Source organism: Oncorhynchus nerka, linkage group LG6 (genome assembly GCF_034236695.1).
Source record: "Oncorhynchus nerka isolate Pitt River linkage group LG6, Oner_Uvic_2.0, whole genome shotgun sequence".
In the NCBI taxonomy this organism is placed as follows: domain Eukaryota; kingdom Metazoa; phylum Chordata; class Actinopteri; order Salmoniformes; family Salmonidae; genus Oncorhynchus; species Oncorhynchus nerka.
The window spans coordinates 33,483,147-33,503,930 of record NC_088401.1 but is presented as its reverse complement, the minus strand read 5'-3'; the positions used below and the strand labels follow the sequence as shown (position 1 = coordinate 33,503,930).

The window sequence follows — 20,784 nt, the reverse complement described above, 5'->3', positions numbered from 1 at the left end:
TGAGTGGCCGAGTTACAGTTTTGACTTAAATTTGCTTGAAAATCTTGCTCAACTAAGGTAGTAAACCAAAAACATATCACAGTTATAGCAAGTAAAACGTATTTTTTTTTGTAAATGAGAATGTTGTTGCTGTTTGGGTCAGCTACTTGCAAATGCATTTTTGTATTTGAATCAAATGCATTACAAAATACAAACATGTTATAGTTTATTTAGATTTTTATGGTATTATGTATCTGTATTTTCTAACTGCATTTTGTCATTTTTGCCTATCCCTGTTCAGAGTGTATGTCACTGTTTCTCATATAATTTGTCACAGCGGGCGCCTTTGGGAAAATGTTGTTCAAAATGTAAGCATACCTTCTTCTCCAGGCACCACTACACCACTCTCTACATATCTACCGGATATATTGTTACCCATACTTCTGTAAATTAATCTGGTACTGGTACTTCCTGTATATATCTTAATTCCTGTGTATTTTATTCCTCGTGTTACATTTTCATTTTCACTCTGTATCATTGGGAAGGGCTCCTAAGCAAGCATTTCATGGTAAAGTCTACACCTACTGTGTTTCTGTGTCTAACACAACGTTCAACCACCACGTTGCTTCTTCCTGGGAATTTTGGGAGCGTAGTTTTGTAACTCTATGCTGTACTGTATGTACCGTAGAATGGACTGATTGTTCCCTATGCTTCTCACAGACAAAGCTGTTGCACTTAGACAGCATGTCGTGGAACACACAGTCTGTCCTCTCTAAGGCACCCATATCTGTCAGACATCTAGAACCTACCTAGAACCGATCTAGAAGAAGAACCCTTGTTGAACCCTTTGAAGAACCCTTGTTGGTTCCAGGTAGAATCCTATGGTTCCAAGTAGAAACGTTTTGGGTTCCATGTAGAACCCTCGGTGGAAAGGATTCTACATGGACCTGAAAATGGTTCTACCTGGAACCAAAAATGTTTTTACCTGGAACCAGAAAAAGGATTCTGCTATGGGGACAGCTGAAGTACCCTTTTGGAACCATTTTTTGTAAGAGTGTGATTTATTTATCCCCTTATGCCATGGCTGCAAACAACCCCAATACATACCATGTATGTGTCACAAATGGCACACTATTCCCTATAGACTCCACTACTTTTTTCTTGACCTGGTCAAGAAAAAAGGGTTCCAAAAGGGTTCTTTGGCTGTCCCCATAGGATAAACCTTTTTGGTTCCTGGTAGAACCCTTTTTGGTTCCAGGTAGAACCCTCTGTGGAAATGGTTTTACATGGAACCAAAAGGGTTCTACCTTGAACCAAAAATTGTTATTCAAAGGGTTCTCCTATGGGGACAGCTGAATAACTATTTTAGGTTATAGATAGCACCTTTGGTTCTAAGAGTGTAGGAAATAGGGTGCCATTTGGGATGTAGCACAATGGTAATAGTAGAGCCAGAGGTCCCTCTCCCCTAGCCTGAGAGTCAGACTACCCTAACCGGATGGGGCACTGATGTGACACCCTAACATCCCTCAAACAAGGATGGGTTATCGACGGTGGACCTAGGGCCCTGAGTTTCCCTGACCATGTGACCTGACCAGTAAAAACTCCAATGGAACCAGGAGAGTGATGTGAAAAGACCTCAAAGCTCACTAAGCGGCATAAGCAGATCCTGATCATAAAAAGGCCTTTTTCATCTGCATAGCTATGATCCACCATACAAGATCCAGAGAGAGAGGGAATGAGAGAGAGAGAGAGAGAGAGAGAGGGAATGAGAGAGAGAGAGAGAGAGAGAGGGAATGAGAGAGAGAGAGAGAGAGAGAGAGAGAGAGAGAGAGAGAGAGAGGGAATGAGAGAGAGAGAGAGAGAGAGAGAGGGGGAATGAGAGAGAGAGAGAGAGAGAGAGAGAGAGAAAGAGAGAGAGAGAGAGAGAGGGGGCATGAGAGAGAGAGAGAGAGAGAGAGAGAGAGGGAATGAGAGAGACAGAGAGAGAGGGAATGAGAGAGAGAGAGAGAGAGAGAGAGAGAGGAGACGGTATGGCTAAAGAAATGGAGATCCACAGCAGACTGCTGGACAGAGTGGTCAGTATGAGTGTCAGTACAGTACCTTGGCCTTCTCCAGCTGTGCCTGAGCCTGCCGCTCTGCCTCTCGTCGCACGGCCTCCTTATCCTCCTCCAAGGACACATCGGAGTCTGATGGACGGCTGGTGTAGGAGTCCGCCGAACCCTGCAGAGTGAAACACACACTAATGAGAGATTGCATAACAGATGTACTCTTGAGACCTCAACCAACAGACGAACTCTTCAGACCTCAACATCACACAACAGACTAACTCATAATTTCCCAAACTCGGTCCTCGGGATCCCAAGAGGTGCATGCTTAGTTTTGATCCAGATGATCAAAGCGTGATGACTAAACACCAAAATGTACACCCCTTGGGGTGTTGAGGACCGGGTTTGGGAAACCCTTGGACCCCTTTTCAGACCTCAACAACTCTTTAGACTCACACTCACCAGACACACATCAACATGCAGCACATATGCACAGCGTGCCGCCGTGTTCAGCAGTGAGACATGCCAGGTCTAACTGCAATTCAAGCAGACGTCCTATCTTTGGAGACGGTTGGTGAAGACAGTTTGGTCAAATCACCAGAGAGCGTCGGAGCCCAGTTAGTGAACTTAGTGAACAGCCACACACATCTAAATCAGACCATATCCAAACCCCAGGGGAGGAGAGGCAGGGAGAAATCACTGAAGCCAAGTGGATGTGTTTCAAGTGGACACTCCCCTGCTTCTCAGAAAGCAGCAGGACACCCACCATCTCACAAAGCCTCAGGCTACATCAGTAACTACAAGGGTAGTGCACTATCAAGGGGATAGGGCGCCATTTGGGATGCACATTCAGTCGGACCTTTCATTCACTACCACTTCGGCCGGAGAGGATAAAAGAGACTAAAGAGTAACGCGTCAGGATAACAGGACTAAATCTGTCGTTTCATTGACTGGAGCTGTAGGTTTGTGTCTCCCATGCTCTGTAAGAGAGACACACGGACCCCTGGTAACTGTGGGCCCCAGCATGTGTGTGTGGTAAAGGCTGCAGCTTCAGCCATATAAATAATCAGGCTCACACCCATGAAGCCCCTGACCACCTGACACACATTCTAAATCTCCTGGGTGCACACACACACACACACACACACACACACACACACACACACACACACACACACACACACACATTAACGCAGACAGCCCAGTATGTTTATAGCCCTGTTATGTTATTGTCAGACTGATGGACTTTTTGAATAATAATGATAATTAACCTCACACTCTACCAGGCTGATTAAAACTAACCCAACCATCCCATATACAAAGAGGATCCTACTTTACTATCCAATACCGACACCTGGCATGTGGCTACGTTCCACCTTAACATTATACATCACACTTGAAACATTCATCCTAAACACTTTCTTTTCAGCACATGCCAGGTAATCTCTACCCGGCACATGCCAGGTAATCTCCACCCGGCACATGCCAGGTAATCTCCACCCGGCACGTTCCAGGTAATCTCCACCCGGCACGTTCCAGGTAAACTCCACCCGGCACATTCCAGGTAATCTCCACCCGGCACATTTCAGGTAATCTCCACCCGGCACACTCCAGGTAATCTCCACCCGGCACCTGCCAGATAATCTCCACCCGGCACATTCCAGGTAATCTCCACCCGGCACATGCCAGATAATCTCCACCCGGCACATGCCAGATAATTTCCACCCGGCACATGCCAGATAATCTCCACCCGGCACATTCCAGGTAATCTCCACCCGGCACATGCCAGATAATTTCCGCCCGGCACATGCCAGGTGCTCTCCACCCGGCACATTCCAGGTCATCTCCACCCGGCACATGCCAGGTGCTCTCCACCCGGCACATTCTAGGTAATCTCCACCCGGCACGTGCCAGGTAATCTCCACCCGGCACATTCCAGGTAATCTCCACCCGGCACATTTCAGGTAATCTCCACCCGGCACACTCCAGGTAATCTCCACCCGGCACCTGCCAGATAATCTCCACCCGGCACATTCCAGGTAATCTCCACCCGGCACATGCCAGATAATTTCCACCCGGCACATGCCAGATAATCTCCACCCGGCACATTCCAGGTAATCTCCACCCGGCACATGCCAGATAATTTCCGCCCGGCACATTCCAGGTCATCTCCACCCGGCACGTGCCAGGTAATCTCCACCCGGCACAGCCAGAAGAGGACAGGCCACCCCTCATAGCCTGGTTCCTCTCTAGGTTTCTTCCTAGGTTTTGGCCTTTCTAGGGAGTTTTTCCTAGCCAACGTGCTTCAACACCTGCATTGCTTGCTGTTTGTTTGGGGTTTTAGGCTGGGTTTCTGTACAGCTAATGTACGAATGGCTATATAAATACATTTGATTTGATTTGATATTCATCTCCTGCATAATAGACGAGGCACTGCTCATGAACTATCCACGTCTCTTCTGCTGCCTTGTACCTCAGACTCCTTCTGTAAATAACACTGCTTATGCTTTATGCACTCTCCTTAATGCTTCCGATATCCGTCTCTTACCTCATAGGTTAAACCCTACCTGAAAAGACTCTTAATACTGTATACAGTACACTGCATCTCATCACTGTCACATTGTCTATAGACTAGGCCTGTGTCATAAATGGCACCCTATTCCCTATATGGTGCACTACTTTTGAAAAGGGCCCCATAGGGTGCCATTTGTGACATAACCCAAGCTCTAACCTATAACCACACCAAACCAGCTCATGTATCCTTGTGTCCTTTACATGTGACTGACGTTGTTCAATCCATTGTTCGATCCAATCATTCCATCATGTCCAGACTTAAGGCAAGGGTCGGACCCAGAGAGTTACAGCACAGCGGGTCAAAGAATGGGTCCATAACGAGGACTGTGAACAGTGGTGACAGACAACCCACGACCCTTCATCATCACCGTCGCAGCATGACAACTCTTATCACCCTGACAATACCGCCCTCTGACCCCTATACGGGTAGGCACAGGTAAATACGACGATGTACACACACTTTTACATGCGCAAGCGCACGCACAATCACGTACGCGCGCACGCAAACACACACACGCACAAGTAAGCATGTATGAATAATCAGCTTACACAGTCATCGGAGCTCTTGTTCCGACCTCCCTTGGCTCTTTTCAGCAGCCTAATCCAGGTGGCCTTCATCAGCCACACCGGTCATTCAGTGTCCTAAGCCACTGTTACGTATCCCTGCTACAACCTCAGATACCTGGACTACTATCCCTGCAAAAGACCTCCACAGGTATGTCTACCTTTGCTGGTAACAAAGCTACCTATGTTAGGGATACCTGCCAATACCTTTGCCGTTAAGGCTGTCCCTAACGCTGCAGCGAGAGCTAGTTCTACCTTTGCTGCGCTGGCCACATGAGCCATGGAACCGGAGCATAATCTCAGCAGCTGCCTGTCTCCCTCCAGTCTCCTCTAGCCTTGTCTAGCTGCTCAGGCTGCCTGCCCAGTGTGAGCTTCTCATGCCTCACTCCCCCCCCTCCAGCCCCGGCTCCGGCAGCTCCAGCCCTGTTGTCTGTCCTACACAGGCTGGGCTGCCATGCTCCTTCCTCGCGGACAGATAAGAGAACGCCTGCCTGGATGATCAGTGTGAGAATGCTAATGTTGCTGCTGCTACTCAGGTGGTGCCTGCTGCATGCAATCTCAGCTCTCCTCAGCCTGTCAATGTATATATCCCGCACCTTTTCTCGCTCTCTCTCTCTCACCGGATTTCTTGAGCTGTTTCTACCTCTGTGGTTCTGTCTAACTCACCCCCCCCCCCCTATCTCTCTGCCTCCCTTTCGTATCACTCCCCCACCCCTTCTCCTCTTTGCTTGTTCTTTCGTTTTCTCCTGTTCCTTCTCACAGTCGCTCCATCTGTTCCGCTGTCTCCACTGTGATTAATGCTGCCCAGTACAGAGGGCTTGTTTGTGTGTGTGTGTGTGTGTGTGCCATGTTTGTAAAACTATGCATTGGATCTATAGGCATACATGTAAACATTTAATGTTGCACAGATATTAGTACACGCACACACACACACACAAACCTGCACGCAATCACCCACACACACTCTGGTCCTGTGATGATCGTCAGTCCAAAGTTCAGTGCTGTGCCTCTCCCCCTCCAGGGAGGTGACGAGGATGCCCGGTGCGTCCCTACTCTACGCACTCACTTGCGTCGCAAAGCACATACATACGCACACACTTCCATGGCAAGAGCCTCTCCTGTGCCACCAGGGGAAAGAGGTGGAAACACAGAGAGTGAGAGGGAGGGAGAGAGAGAGAGAGAGAGGGAGGGAGAGAGAGAGAGAGGGGGGGGGGAGAGAGAGACAGAGAAACAGAGAAACAGAGAGAGAGAGAGAGAGAGAGAGAGAGCGAGACAGACAGAGAGACAGAGAGAGAGAGACCTAAAATAGATGTTCCAAGCTGCACAGTACAACACTCTGATCTTAGTGATAGTGATTGTTAGGTTTGAGACTTACTGTAGCTAAAGCCAAGCGCAGAGGATCCCTGGTGATTCACTAAATATGAATCCCCCCCCACACACACACACAACTTTCACTACCATAAATACTTCAAGACAAGTGAGCACACATTCTTCTGCAGGACATGTCCTTTTTCTAGTATGGCATGAGACTGCTAATGGTTACTGGTTGAAGCAGGGACTGGGGCAGTGAAAGCTGCTCCATTTCAGAGCTGGGTTACCCTGACCGTTTGGAGAGGCCGGCACAGGTCAGGAGGAGGAAGAGGTCAGCGGTCCCCACAACTCAGGTCAGCACTGGGTGGCAGGTCGCCTACCGGTTAAGAGCATTGGGCTATTAATTAATTAATCAAAAGGTTCCTGGTTCGAATCCCGAGCTGACTAGGTGAAAAATCTGTCGACATGCACATCAACAAGGTACTTAACCCTAATTGCTACTGTAGGTCGCTCTGGATAAGAGCATCTGCTAAATTGTTTTAAAAAATGAAGATGGTTTAGCTAATGGCTAGCAGTCATTCCCCTAGGAGACGCTAACTGTACATCAAAAGATATGACACGCTAATCAGCCCTGCATTTCATAACCAATCAATCCCATAGTTCTACCCGCACAGAGGTCGTCTCAACCAGCTCTAAGCAGCGTCTCAAATAGCACCCTGTTCCCTATTAAGTGCACTACTTTCAACCGGGGCCCGTAGTCCACTGAAGAGGGTGCCGTTGGGGACGAAGCTGTGTTGAAGATGACACACTGATTTAGCTGCGTCCTACACGAAAACAAAGGCTTGCGGGAGAATAATACAATTTTAGCTCGCTTAGACCAATTACTCTAACATGGGAGGCAATTGTCACAGTCAGACTCCGGACAGAGACGGATTGGAATGACTATGCAAGTATTATGCACTCTGACAAACATCCGTTACAAATAGGCCGGCTGTATGGAATACCTCCTTCAAATGTAGTCTGACTGACAGCCTGTTTGTGCCAACATGCCGCCTCCTAGTCAGTCATTGTCATGCCATTGCCGATGTCAAGAACAAGAGGCTGCTTCAGACGGCCTTAATATTACTAGTAAAAACAGTGGAGGGAAAACATATATAGAATGTGGTGTCCAGTTACCTAACTATACTACACCTCAAGTGAGATACTGTAAGTCCCATGAAAATACTAGAAGGCAGAAGTGCTGTGAAAGCCTCTACCGATGGTATAGCTGGTGCCTATTGGGTGAAGGAACCTTTAAAACCAGGGTATTATGTGTCACACGGTCACACGTGGCTCCAACATTGTCTAATGGCGGGGGTGAGCTAGAGTGACGGGAGTTGTCGCTAACCTCCAGAGCGTGGCGCAGATGTTTCCCATGTGGAGCTGGGTGCCCACTGCCCAGAGCAAGGGGCCCTCTGTCCAGGCTTATGCATGTCTGTGAATACTGGGCAGTGAGAGAGGTTGACATGGACACAGTCTGACTGAGAGTCTGACTGAGAGAGCCTCCGGCTGCATGACACGGTCCCACTCCCACAGTGAGATGAACAGTGTAGAGAACAAAGAAAAGAGACAGACAGGGATGAGCTCACGATGGTCACCCTTTGGAGAGAGAGAGAGAGAGAGAGAGAGAGGGATGGGAGAGACGGGGTGGGTGGAGAGCATGTTTTGTTTTTGTTCGCATGTGTGTGTGTGTGTGTGCATGCGTGTGGTGTGTGTGTGTGTGTGGTGTGTGTGGGACGGCAGTGCTCCTGTGGTCTGCTGTAACAGACTTATTGATCCCTCTGGGCTGCTCTGCCTGTGAAACCACAAACAGTCGCTACATGCCGCGGTCGCATAGGCGGTCAGCGCATTAGAATGGCACAAATCAGGCTAATTACAAGCAATCATCGAACGGCCCGGGTGGCTAAACAGGGCTGTCACATTCCAGCATTCCCTTCAGTAGAGGGCGTACACACATCACTGGGGAATCGCACATTGTTTAAAAATATATATATGTTAGAAGCATTGGTAGCGATTACCTGGACAATAGGGGTTACTCTAAAAGGTGTATTTGCAGTGTACAAATAGTTGAGATGGAAGGTTGTGGTCATGCAGACGTATGATGAATGAATTAATGATGACATAACAAGCTGAAATGCTCCCTAGTCTACCGGAGACTCAGTATGGCAGATTGTTCATGGCGTATAACTCCTTGTTCACCCCTCCCCACACCAGCCCCTATCTTCTGCCCCCCCCCCCCTCCCAGACCCTCTGCTAACTCTCTCTCTCTTTCTCATCCTTGTCTTCCATTCCCCATCACATCCCCATCCCACTGCCTCTCTCTTTCCCTTGTCTCCCTTCCCCCTTATATTCCCCCTACTCTCTTTCCCTCTCCCACTTTCTCTCTCTCACCCACTTTCCCTCTCTCTCTCTCCCACTTTCCCTCTCTCTCTCTTTTTCTCCCACTTTCCCTCTCTCTCCCACTTTCCCTCTCTCTCCCACTTTCCCTCTCTCTCTCTCCCACTTTCCCTCTTTCTCTCTCTCCCTCTCTCTCTCCCACTTTCCCTCTCTCTCTCTCCCACTTTCCCTCTCTCTCTCCCACTTTCCCTCCTTCTCTCTCTCTCTCCCTCTCTCCCACTTTCTCTCTCTCTCTCTCTCCCTCTCTCCCACTTTCCCTCTCTCTCTCTCTCCCACTTTCCCTCTCTCTCTCTCCCACCTTCCCTCTCTCTCTCCCACTTTCCCTCTCTCTCTCCCACTTTCCCTCTCTCTCTCTCCCACTTTCCCTCTCTCTCCCACTTTCTCTCTCTCTCTCACCCTCTCTCCACTTTCCCTCTCTCTCTCTTATATCACCCTCCCGTCACAGCCCTGCCCTCTGCCTTCTCCTCTTCTCTCTCGTGGGATAGTCAGTCACTATCTAGCCTTCCCGGTATTCCTCAGAACGAGACAGTTTTCTGCTCATGAATATGTTAGGAATAACGTGTCACCGTGGGAATCTAACAATGCACTGATTTTACTTGGAGCAATTTTGTAACCTTCCTGGCAATAACAGAGTTATATGAAGGCGGAGACGACCTTCTCGCAACTTTTTCTGGTCCATATTATCAGATTTCTTAGAATGTGGTTTTCTAATCTCGAGCAACAGACCAAGTTAGTACTTTTACATCCCTTTGATGCTTTAAGTAGAAATTGTGCCCCAATATCAATTTCAAAAGCCTGTTAAACTAAATGAAGTGCCCTTTAATATAGACCACATGGAATATTCAATCAGACTTTCAATATGAATGAAGACTTGCAAAAGTGCCAGAATTCCGCATTTTTGACCCTCCGTGCACCCCCTGTGACTTATAGGAAGATTTTAACCCACTTAGCTAACCCAACATTTCTCAGAGTTTTAACCATCATTGAATGCTTCTATGCTTTGACAAAGTCATTTCTGAAGATCATTATTTATTTCATGTGATTCATTTACACTTGTCCCTCGTGTTAAGGTCAACCCTGTTACGTGAACTGAATTCTCATTTTAATATGGTGAAACTATTCCTTTTGAAAAAAATTTTTCCAAAAGAAACATTGAACATTTAATAGTAAAAGCAGGTTCTACTATTTTTGGAAATGTTCCTGGTGTTCTGTGGTAAAAATAACTGAAACATTTCAAAAATTTCATATCTTTTTAAGCTTGCATTTAGTTGCCTGTTCTGTTGCACATAACAAGCTTACATCCCCCCTATCACAAGGGGATTTATGGCTGATTTAAGATGAAGTCATCCACCCTGTTATGGTCAACCCTGTTACTTTATTTGGCATTTTATAGAATTTGTATTTATTTGAAGTTGCACTATGCAGAAATCGCTTCAACATTTCCTGGTTGATAACACTCTAATAGTTCACCTAATTTCAGTTTATGTGACAAAATAAGATAGTATAGTGTAGAGAACCAATGTACCATCTAAACCGCTGTGAAATATATTTTACATAACCCAAAATGTTGTTTCATCTGTTTGAAGCTGGTGTACAAAACCGAAAGTAAAAGACGCAAAAACAAAACTTAAGAACGGGAAGCATAGAAATAGCACACATAGAACTGATCTATCACTTCTTAGACTTGCTTTCAAGTAGAATCATAGATCTACAACTCATGTTTCTATGTGAATTTGGTATGGTCGCCCAAAAAGTTACATATTCCCACTTTAACCTCTTGAGATGGGAAAACTTGTTTTTTTGTGGCGTTGTACATGTTCTCTTTATGACAGAATGTTTAAATTTGGTGCAATCTAACGTTTTTTTGTTGTCGACCAAGTCACACTTCTCAAAAGGCAACAAATTGGTGGAACTAACCAAGTGTCTGTATCCCAAATGGCACCCTATTCTCTGTATAGTGTACTACTTTTGACCAGATACCAAAAGTAGTGCACTATACAGGGAATAGGATGCCATTTGGGACGCACACCACAGAGAGCCTGTGGTTGGTTTGTGACAGTTGCTGTGCTCATTCTAAGCTGGAACAAGAGGCTGCTGCTTTATAGCCACCTGCCTGTCAATGTCACATCCCTCACAGCAACGGAAAGTCTATTAAATCATCGTCCCATAGATTACACTATGACTACTGTCTTCTTCCACTGAGTAAAGACAATAGCACACAACGCGAGACATGACAAGAGATGTTCTGTTAGAGCACGTGGTGGACTTCTGTCACTGATGAACGAAGAATGGAAACAGAGAGGAAGTGTGTGTGTGTGTGTGTGTGTGTGTGTGTGTGTGTGTGTGTGTGAGATAGAGAGAAAGTGAGGGCGAGAGAAAGAGAAAATGAGAGAGAAAGAGGAGAAAAAAAGAAAATGGGAGTGTGTAAGATAGAGATTGCTAGAATGATTGAATGAACGAGGGTGCGTGCATTCCTACATGCGCACGTGTTTCCATATCTGTGTCCGAGTGTGAGTGCGCAGGTCGGGGTACTGAAGTAATGGCTTCTCTGGCGTGGGGAGCCGAGCGGGGAGCAGGATTGGCTGCGTGGACGTCAAGGTGACACTCGAGGGGGAACACGGGACGAACAAGGGAAAGTGTTTACCCAGCATCCCACATGCCAAGTGTCTTCCTCTGTGCGTTAGATAAGTGCATCATCCCATTGAGGTGATGGACATTCCGGCTGTCAATCAAACCACACTGTCCTAGGGAGCAGGGCTGTGTCTGAAATGGCACCCTAGTCCCTATGTAGCACATAGGACTCCGGTCAAAAGCAGTGCACTACATGGGGTTAAAGGGATGGTTAAAAGCCAGGGGGGGGGGGGGGGGTTGCTTAGGAGCACACTGCTTTGAAAAGAGAGAGGAGGGGACCATGCAGTAACACAACACTAGAGGCACCATAGAGGCAATAATCAACCCACCTCAATAGGCAGGGAGCTGATGAAGGAATGTGGTTTGATTAATGGAATATGGTTATGAAACGAGCCATGGGGCTGTGTGCTGCACTCGTTCATTGTGATTGCGTCGTTAATATTGTGTCAGGAGCTGGGTGTAGGAGGCAGGCGGTGTCTGTGGATGATTGATGAGCACCGGGCTGGTTATGAGAGGACTGTCTGGTGAGACTTTTAGCTCCATCCTCAGAAACAAATTGGCCATAGGGTAGTTTGGGCCAATGCCACATGGCTGGTCCATATTTAGCCCAGTGGCTACACTTGGGTCTTTGTGCAGAATGATCATTATTTGGCTAATAATTGGGGCGCTGAGAAAAAAGAAATATGAGCTGTTTTCTGGTCCCAGTCCATCCCTGTCCATCTTAATAACTGCAGCAACAGACAATGCCAGAACACCAGACCCATTAACACGACTGCCAGTACTGTGAGTGTGTGTCCTAGCAGTCTGGACTCAGTGTGAATTACACTCTGTACCACTGTCTAGGGTCATTCTGCTCCTCCGCAGTCAGTTGTGTTGTTTAGTAACAACCCTGCAATGTAATACGTTTCCATATCAGAACTACTATAGTCTGCTTTCTGTCACTTAAGGCATCAGGAAATAGGCACCGGTCACGTTACATTTCATTTACGCAGAGATGTGCCCTCAACCGGCTGAGTCAGACAGATTACACACGCGCGCACACGAGGACGGACACTAGGACGCACACGAGGACGGACACGAGGACGGACACGAGGACGGACGCGCGCACACAAGAGATTGGCTCTGTGGCTGTCTCTCAGTGTTGTAACTCAGATCAATGTGTCGATACAAAACTCCAGAGCACATCCACCTCCTGTTAACAGTAAGAACTACAAAGACGTGTCCATGATAAAAAAAAATCATCCAGCTTTGTGAACAGAGTATGGATGTGCTGGGGGGCTTGTCTAGAGGTGGTGCTCGCATCCCCAGACCACACATTCCCCGCGGACGCAACGCGTTTAACCCCCTGTTCTGCCACTCACTTTCTATGCGATATCCCTCTCTTCTGTCCCACCCATGTACATAAGTACAAAATAAAAATGATTTCGATACATGTGTCAGTATGTGTGTCATTGGTATTTGCAGGCTAGTAAGGACTGGAACAGCAAACAGCAGACGATTGGGAGGAGACAGCTGGTCAGGTCGCCTCCCAGCAAACCAAAAATAGGTTCTGTGAATGTTCCCAGAACATTGATTAGGTTCCCCCAAACGTGTGCAGATGATTATACTATGTTTGTATAAAACATTTGCCAGATTTTGCAAAAACGTTCCCAGAAAACATTTTGTTAGTACATTACCTGGAAACCGAATAAGAACCTTAGGGGAATGTTCTGTGGTGGTTGTTACAGATGTTGTGCACAACAATTTGGTAAATGTTAGGAGAACAAATAACACAAATAACACATTTTGTTATCAAAAACATTATTTGAATGTTTTTTGGATGTTATCATCCTAGTGTTAGATAAAACCCTAACTAGAACTTAATGGGAATGTTAGCTAATGTCCTGGGAACGTTCCCGGTTTGCTGGGCTGTCTGTCTCCAGCTCTCTCTCACACCCCAAATGAGTCAACTGGGGAGCAAGGAGATAGACAACAGCATCTGTCACAGACACACAGTGTCACAGACACAGTCACAGACTCATAAGGACAGACTGATACAGACACAGAGATATCCACACACACAGACAGACAGACGGACACGCTAGAGGACTTCACAGATGCAAAGAGTTCCGAAATGGACCTGAGCTTTCCTATCCGGACCCAATATGCATAAATACATTTTACAATATAGAGACCCATTCCGAACGGACCGAGGTCAACTACACCCATTCCGTATAGACCTGGTCGGATCCAAACCCGGTCCGATCCAAGTGAGGGAAGCAACAGAAAAATACATTTTTATGCTACTTTATTAACCAGAGCTGACAAAACGTGAGGGAGAGCAGGTAGAGAGCAGAGGCTGTGCTGTGTGTCTAGGCTACTGTGAGTGTGAGCGAGTGACATGGGAACAGGGAGGGAGGGAGACACGAGAGACCGCAACCAACCAAGCCAATTTGAGCTATAGTAGACTAATAGCTGCCATATGTTATTTATCATTCAATATGATTACGAAGTACCTATTTTGACTGCATCAAACCCGGGAGAAGCTAGCTAGCTAGCTAGGGTAATTGAGGATACATGCGCTTTCTCATGCTACACAGTTACAAACAACACAACTCCATTCAGAATATAAAGTAGCAGCCAACCTGTTGGCTGTTGGTCGTTGTAGCCTATTCTTCTCCTTTAACTTTTAATTCCTTCATTTTAATTCCATTTTTCCATTGATTTGATATCCTCTAACTTTTGCCCCACAAGGAGGCTGTATAACTGTAGCCCATTGCCGCTTTGATGACTTATGATTGGTCAACAATGACAACAAAGCTACACGCGCCACTCTCGTGAAAAGCAAAGAGCAGCATAAATGCTAACATTTCTCTCTCTCTCTACTGCAGTAGTCACATTCGGATCTATATGGGTCCTTCCGGACAAGGAAGTTATAATTACACAAACCAGAGACCTGTGAAATTATTTAGAATTCTGGATCCGGACCCGCTCGGGTCCCAGATCGGATCTCGGGTATTCGGGTACAGGTGGATCCGTGAAGACCTCTAAGACACACACACACACACACACACAAACACAAAACAAAGTGGCTCAAAAATGCCATCGATATCTAATGACGATCCAGTGTCAGTGAAGCCCATTAAAGTGGAACAGACAGCGTTTTAGAAACACGAAATCCTATTCAAATCTGGCCCTATACACCCCCTAGGAAGAATAAAGCACATTTCTTTACATTTTCTGACAAGCGAGCACTTAAATATGGTCATTTTCACATTTTCATACTTTCATAGAATGTTTGGGAATGACATAGAGTAAGGCATGTGTGAACATTCTATAGCAATACAGAGTGGGAAAGCAGCCGTGCGTTTGGAACAATTCATAAACACTGCAGGAAATAAAACCTAATAAAAACGCGTCAGTCTTATCCAGGACTGGACTCTACACAGACCGGTGTGCCATAGAATATCAGAGCTACAGTAGGCCTATATGCAAATAAGCCATTTGGCACATGGGCCTGCCATCATTCACTTTGAACTGGACTGTGTGTTTCAACGCAGTAGCAACAGTGTGACTATAGATCCTTGGAAAGCATTCGCCAAAACCCACAAAATACACCTGAATGGATTTCTACAAATATGTACAGTTGAAGTCGGAAGTTTACATACCCTTAGGTTGAAGTCATTAAAACTCGTTTTTCAACCACTCCACAAATTTCTTGTTAACAAACTATAGTTTTGGCAAGTCGGTTAGGACATCTACTTTGTGCATGACTCAAGTCATTTTTCCAACAATGGTTTACAGACAGATTATTTCACTTATCATTCGCTGTATCACAATTCCAGTGGGTCAGAAGTTCACATATACTAAGTTGACTGTGACTTTAAACTGCTTGGAACATTCCAGAAAATGATGGAACATTCCAGAAAACTTAAACTGTAAATACCACTAGACTCCTTTTACAACGGGGAACTTCACAGTCCTATTGATCAAACCGTCATGAACAGGTAGGCTATCAAATCAAACTTTATTTGTCACATGCGCCGAATACAACAAGTGTAGACCTTACCGTGAAATGCTTACTTACAAGCCCTTAACCAACAATGCAGTTCAAGAGAGAGTTAGTAAAATATTTACCAAATAAACTAAAGTAAAAAATAATAAAAAGTAACACAATAAAATAACAATAATGAGGCTATATACAGGGGGTACCAAGTCAATGTGTGAGCGTACAGGTTAGTCGAGGTAATTTGTAGGTATGCATAGATAATAAACAGCGAGTGCAGCAGTGTCAATGTAAATAGTCCGGGTGGCCATTTGAATAATTGTTCAGCAGTCTTATGGCTTGGGGTAGAAGCTGTTAAGGAGCCTTTTGGTCCTAGACTTGGCGGTACCGCTTGCTGTGCAGTAGCAGAGAGAATAGTCTATGACCTGGGTGACTGGAGTCTGACAATTTTTGGGGCCTTCCTCTGACACACCTAGTATATAGGTCCTGGATGTCCGGAAGCTTTGCCCCAGTGATGTACTGGGCTGTACACACTACCCTCTGTAGCGCCAAGCAGTTGCCATACCAGGCAGTGATGCAACCAGTGCAATGCTCTCGATGGTGCAGCTGTAGAACTTTTTGAGGATCTGGGGACCCATGCCAAATCTTTTTAGTCGCCTGATGGGGAAAAGGTGTTGCTGTGCCCACTTCACTACTGTCTTGGTGTGTTTGGACCATGATAGTTTGTTGGTGATGTGAACACCAAGGAACTTGAAACTCTCGACCCGGTCCACTTCAGCCCCATCGATGTTAATGGGGGCCCGTTCGGCCCGCCTTTTCCTGTAGTCCACGATCAGCTCCTTTGTCTTGCTCACATTGAGGTTGTTGTCCTGGCACCACACCGCAAGGTCTCTGACCTCACTATAGACTGTCTCATCATTGTCGGTAATCAGGCCTACCACTGTTGTGTGGTCAGCAAACGTAATGATGTTGTTGGTGTCGTGTTTGGCCATGCAGTCGTGGGTGAACAGGTGTCTATACATATCAACAACTAATATTAGCGAGAGCAAGATGAGCTAAAATCTAATGAGGGAACAGTAGGTAAACCTTCTCTAACTTTAAAAAAACTTGTAGTTGGCTGTCAAAATTGCACTGAATAGTAGCCTACTCACCCTTCTGCAGCTTGCCTGCCAATGTCTCATTGTCCTAATCCCCATGCTGCCTGCCCAGTTGATCGATGGCAAATACATTTGATTGACAACTAAGATATATTATTTATTTTTTAATTAGGCAAGTCAGTTAAGAACAAATTCTTATTTACAATGACGACCGACCCTGGCCAAACCCTACCGAGGACAACACTAGGCCAATTGTGCGCCGCCCTATGGGACTCCCAATCACAGCCAGTTGTGATACAGCCTGGAATCGTACCAGGGTCTGTAGTGACTCCACTGAGATGCAGTGCCTTACACCGCTGTGCCACTCGGGAGCCCCGTATGCTAACTGTGGATAACAGTCATTCAAGTTCAGCATAGCTAGCTAGCGAAGTGATTGACATTTCTTGCTTGCTAACCAAATGACACATGACCTACATCTCTGTAGCCACTGTAAAAAGATATGGGGTGAAAAAGTCAGCCACTCACCCACTTGTCCAATGTAAGTTCTGTGCTTTTAAGCTAGCAATATAAATAGCTAAATAAATATAATAAGCTAACCTATTAGCCACGTTATGACTGACTTGTAATCATTGCCCTGGCTAGTTTGGTTGTACTGACATTCCAGGCCTTTGACATTTTGTCAGATTTTGTCCAAAATATTGTGTAATTGAAACTGAAAAAGTGCATGCCAATGGCTGGAGGTAGCAAACAATGTACCTGGTCAGCTGTGATTTACATCCTGATAGCAATATTTGTTTGACTACCAAGAATTGTATTGGTGAATTATATTAATCATGTATTGAACTGCATCCAGTTCAATTACATGGAAAACAGAACGTAGGAGATAGAAGAACGTCGGAATTGGCACAAATTCAACAAATCTGATCTAACAAAGTGGACATTCATAAAATATGTCATGATTGATGCATTGTGACAGGCCCACAATGTGATTACTTGAGGTGCTTTCAAGACAACCAGGGACTAAAACATGTTTTATGACATCAGTGATCTTCAGGTTGGAAAGCCGGACCTCAAGAAACATGCCCGAGTTTCTGACTTAGAATTCCGAGTAGGATGACCATTCCCCCAAAAAATCACAGTCGGAGCTAGTTTTTACCGAGTTCCCAGTGTTCTTGAACACATTGAATTCGGAAGTCGTAGATTTCAGATTTCCTAGTTCCCAGTTGTTTTGAATGCGGAATAAAGCCCCTTTTTGGATATATTTGCCGGTTTTAGATGCAAAACATCTAGAAGATCTAGTCTAGTCCCTTTTCAGGTTTAGAAGAAGTAACTGCTAAACGATGACTCCCATTCGTATAAGCTGATAGCATAGCTAGCATACCGAAATCGGTGGTGGTAGTCAAAGTTGATTGGTGACAATGACATGAACATGTATTGAGGTTGACATCCATGCACGCATTATACACAGATTTTCACCTCAACATGGTGTGAAATACACATATAAACAACAGCCTAAATATAGGAGCATTTTGCTGGGGGCAATGAGGAGATTCAGGATCTTTCCCCCCATGCGTTTCCATGGCATTTCCATTGTTTTGGTCAGATTCCATGGAATTTTGAGTCAAATAGAACCTACTTTTGACTGATATTCTGATTGTCTGTTTGTTCCATATCGGCAAAGTAGTTAAAACATTTTCAGTTCCTCTTTAAGGCCAACCTTTCACATGGACAGAGTTAATTAGGTGTAAAAAGTAGTGCACCAAATAGGGAATAGGGTGCCATTTAGAATGCACATGTGTGAGGCTACTGTTTGAAGTAGGATGGGTTATTGGAGTGAGGATAGCTCGTGACAATCATCTCATTCTGACTGTCAATAACAAACAGAGGGCTCAGATCTCAGCACTGTCTACTCAGTCACACACATCAAACTACAGGTCGACCAATTAATCGTGAATGGACGATTAATTAGGGCCGATTTCAAGTTTTCATAACAATCGGAAATCGGTATGTTTGGGGCGCCGATTTGCCGATTAAAAAAAAAAAAATTTTTTTTTAAATTTTTTTTTTAGACATTTATTTAACTAGGCAAGTCAGTTAAGAACACATTCTTATTTTCAATGACGGCCTAGGAACAGTGGGTTTACTGCCTCGTTCAGGGGCAGAACAACAGATTTTCACCTTGTCAGCTCGGGGGATCCAGTCTTGCAACCTTACAGTTAACTAGTCCAACGCAATAACGACCTGCCTCTCTCTTGTTGCACTCCACAAGGAGACTGCCTGTTACACGAATGCAGTAAGCCAAGGTAAGTTGCTAGCTAGCATTAAACTTATCTTATAAAAAATAATCAATCATAATCACTAGTTAACTACACATGGTTGATGATATTACTAGATATTATCTAGCGTGTCCTGCGTTGCATATAATCTGACTGAGCATACAAGTATCTAAGTATCTGACTGAGCGGTGATAGGCAGAAGCAGGCGCGTAAACATTCATTCAAACAGCACTTTCGTACGTTTTGCCAGCAGCTCTTCGTTGTGCGTCAAGCATTGCGCTGTTTATGACTTCAAGCTTATCAACTCCCGAGATGAGGCTGGTGTAACCGAAGTGAAATGGCTAGCTAGTTAGCGTGCGCTAATAGTGTTTCAAACGTCACTCGCTCTGAGACTTGGAGTAGTTGTTCCCCTTGCTCTGCATGGATAACGCTGCTTCGAGGGTGGCCGTTGTCGTTGTGTTCCTGGTTCGAGCCCAGGGAGGAGTGAGGAGAGGGATGGAAGCTAAACTGTTACACTGGCAATACTAAAGTGCATATAAGAACATCCAATAGTCAAAGGTTGATGAAATACAAATGGTATAGAGGGAAATAGTCCTATAATTCCTATAATAACTACAACCTAAAACTTCTTACCTGGGAATATTGAAGACTCATGTCAAAAGGAACCACCAGCTTTCATATGTTCTCATGTTCTGAGCAAGGAACTTGAACGTTAGCTTTCTTACATGGCACATATTGCACTGTTACTTTCTTCTCCAACACTTTGTTTTTGCATTATTTAAACCAAATTGAACATGTTTCATTATTTACTTGAGGCTAAATAGATTTTATTGATGTATTATATTAAGTTAAAATAAGTGTTCATTCACTATTGTTGTAAATGTCATTATTACAAATAAACTTTTTATTTTATTTTTTAAATCGGCTGATTAATCGGTATCGGCGTTTTTGGTCCTCCAATAATCGGTATCGGTATTGGCATTGAAAAATCATAATCGGTTGACCTCTACATCAAACACCATTTAACACACACGCACACACACACACACACGCTTACATTAGGGATGTGACAAATGTTCTTAAATGTTTAAACTGCCATTTAATGAAAATGACATGAATTCCTGGTCCTGCATATGACCTCTAAGGTGTAATGCAGTTCAATCTACCCAAGACCTGGCTACCTACCAGATGGTCGTCACTAGTTATCACAGCCTACAAAGTCATTTACCCTGCCTATTTCTACAATTAATTTTCTTAAAATGTGGTTATAAATTGTTAACCTTATGCCTAACCCTACATTTCCATACATTTTATCTAGTAGAAACCCCATCAGACAGCCCTCACCTCAGTTAATGGCTCCTGAGTGGTGCAGCCTTCTAAGGCACTGCATCTCAGTGCAAGAGGTGTCACTGCAGTCCCTGGTTCAAATCCAGGCTGCATCACATCCAGCTGTGATTGGGTGTCCCATTGGGTAGCACACAATTGGTCAAATGTTGTCTGGGGTAGGCCGTCATTGTAAATAAGAATGCGTTCTTAACTGATTTTTAAATAAAATTAAAATTAAAAAATGATGCAGTTTTCTGCTGTGTGCCTCTCTTTCACGTTCTCAGTTCTCTGTAGTACATGGGACTTCATGTCCCACTTCTCATCAATGTGATGTGTCGTTGCAGTGATGTATGACAGCGCATTCATAGAAGTCCAACAATCTTTTGCACCGCGTATGGTATTTGAGAGTGTGCGCTTTGTAGGACTACTTACAGATCAATCATTGGGGCCATCAAGGTTTTTCGACATCTTGTAGTCCGGTTATAGATATGCCATTAGGGCAACTGCTGCCAGCAACGGGTTGGGTCTCGCGGTGCCTCCCTTTCAGCATTGCACCTGCA

The 20,784-nt window shown here is 45.1% G+C and overlaps 1 protein-coding gene across 9 annotated transcripts in view; it reads right to left on the bottom strand.

Annotated features, from left to right (window-relative positions):
- cacnb2a (calcium channel, voltage-dependent, beta 2a) overlaps positions 1 to 20,784 on the bottom strand; it is a 113,703-nt gene that overhangs the window by 41,910 nt on the left and 51,009 nt on the right. For all 9 annotated transcript variants that reach the window (XM_029661483.2, XM_029661482.2, XM_029661486.2 and 6 more), the window contains one exon: positions 2,080 to 2,199. In XM_029661483.2, the coding sequence (XP_029517343.1) occupies positions 2,080 to 2,199 (120 nt within the window). The remainder of the gene's footprint in view (positions 1 to 2,079; positions 2,200 to 20,784) is intronic.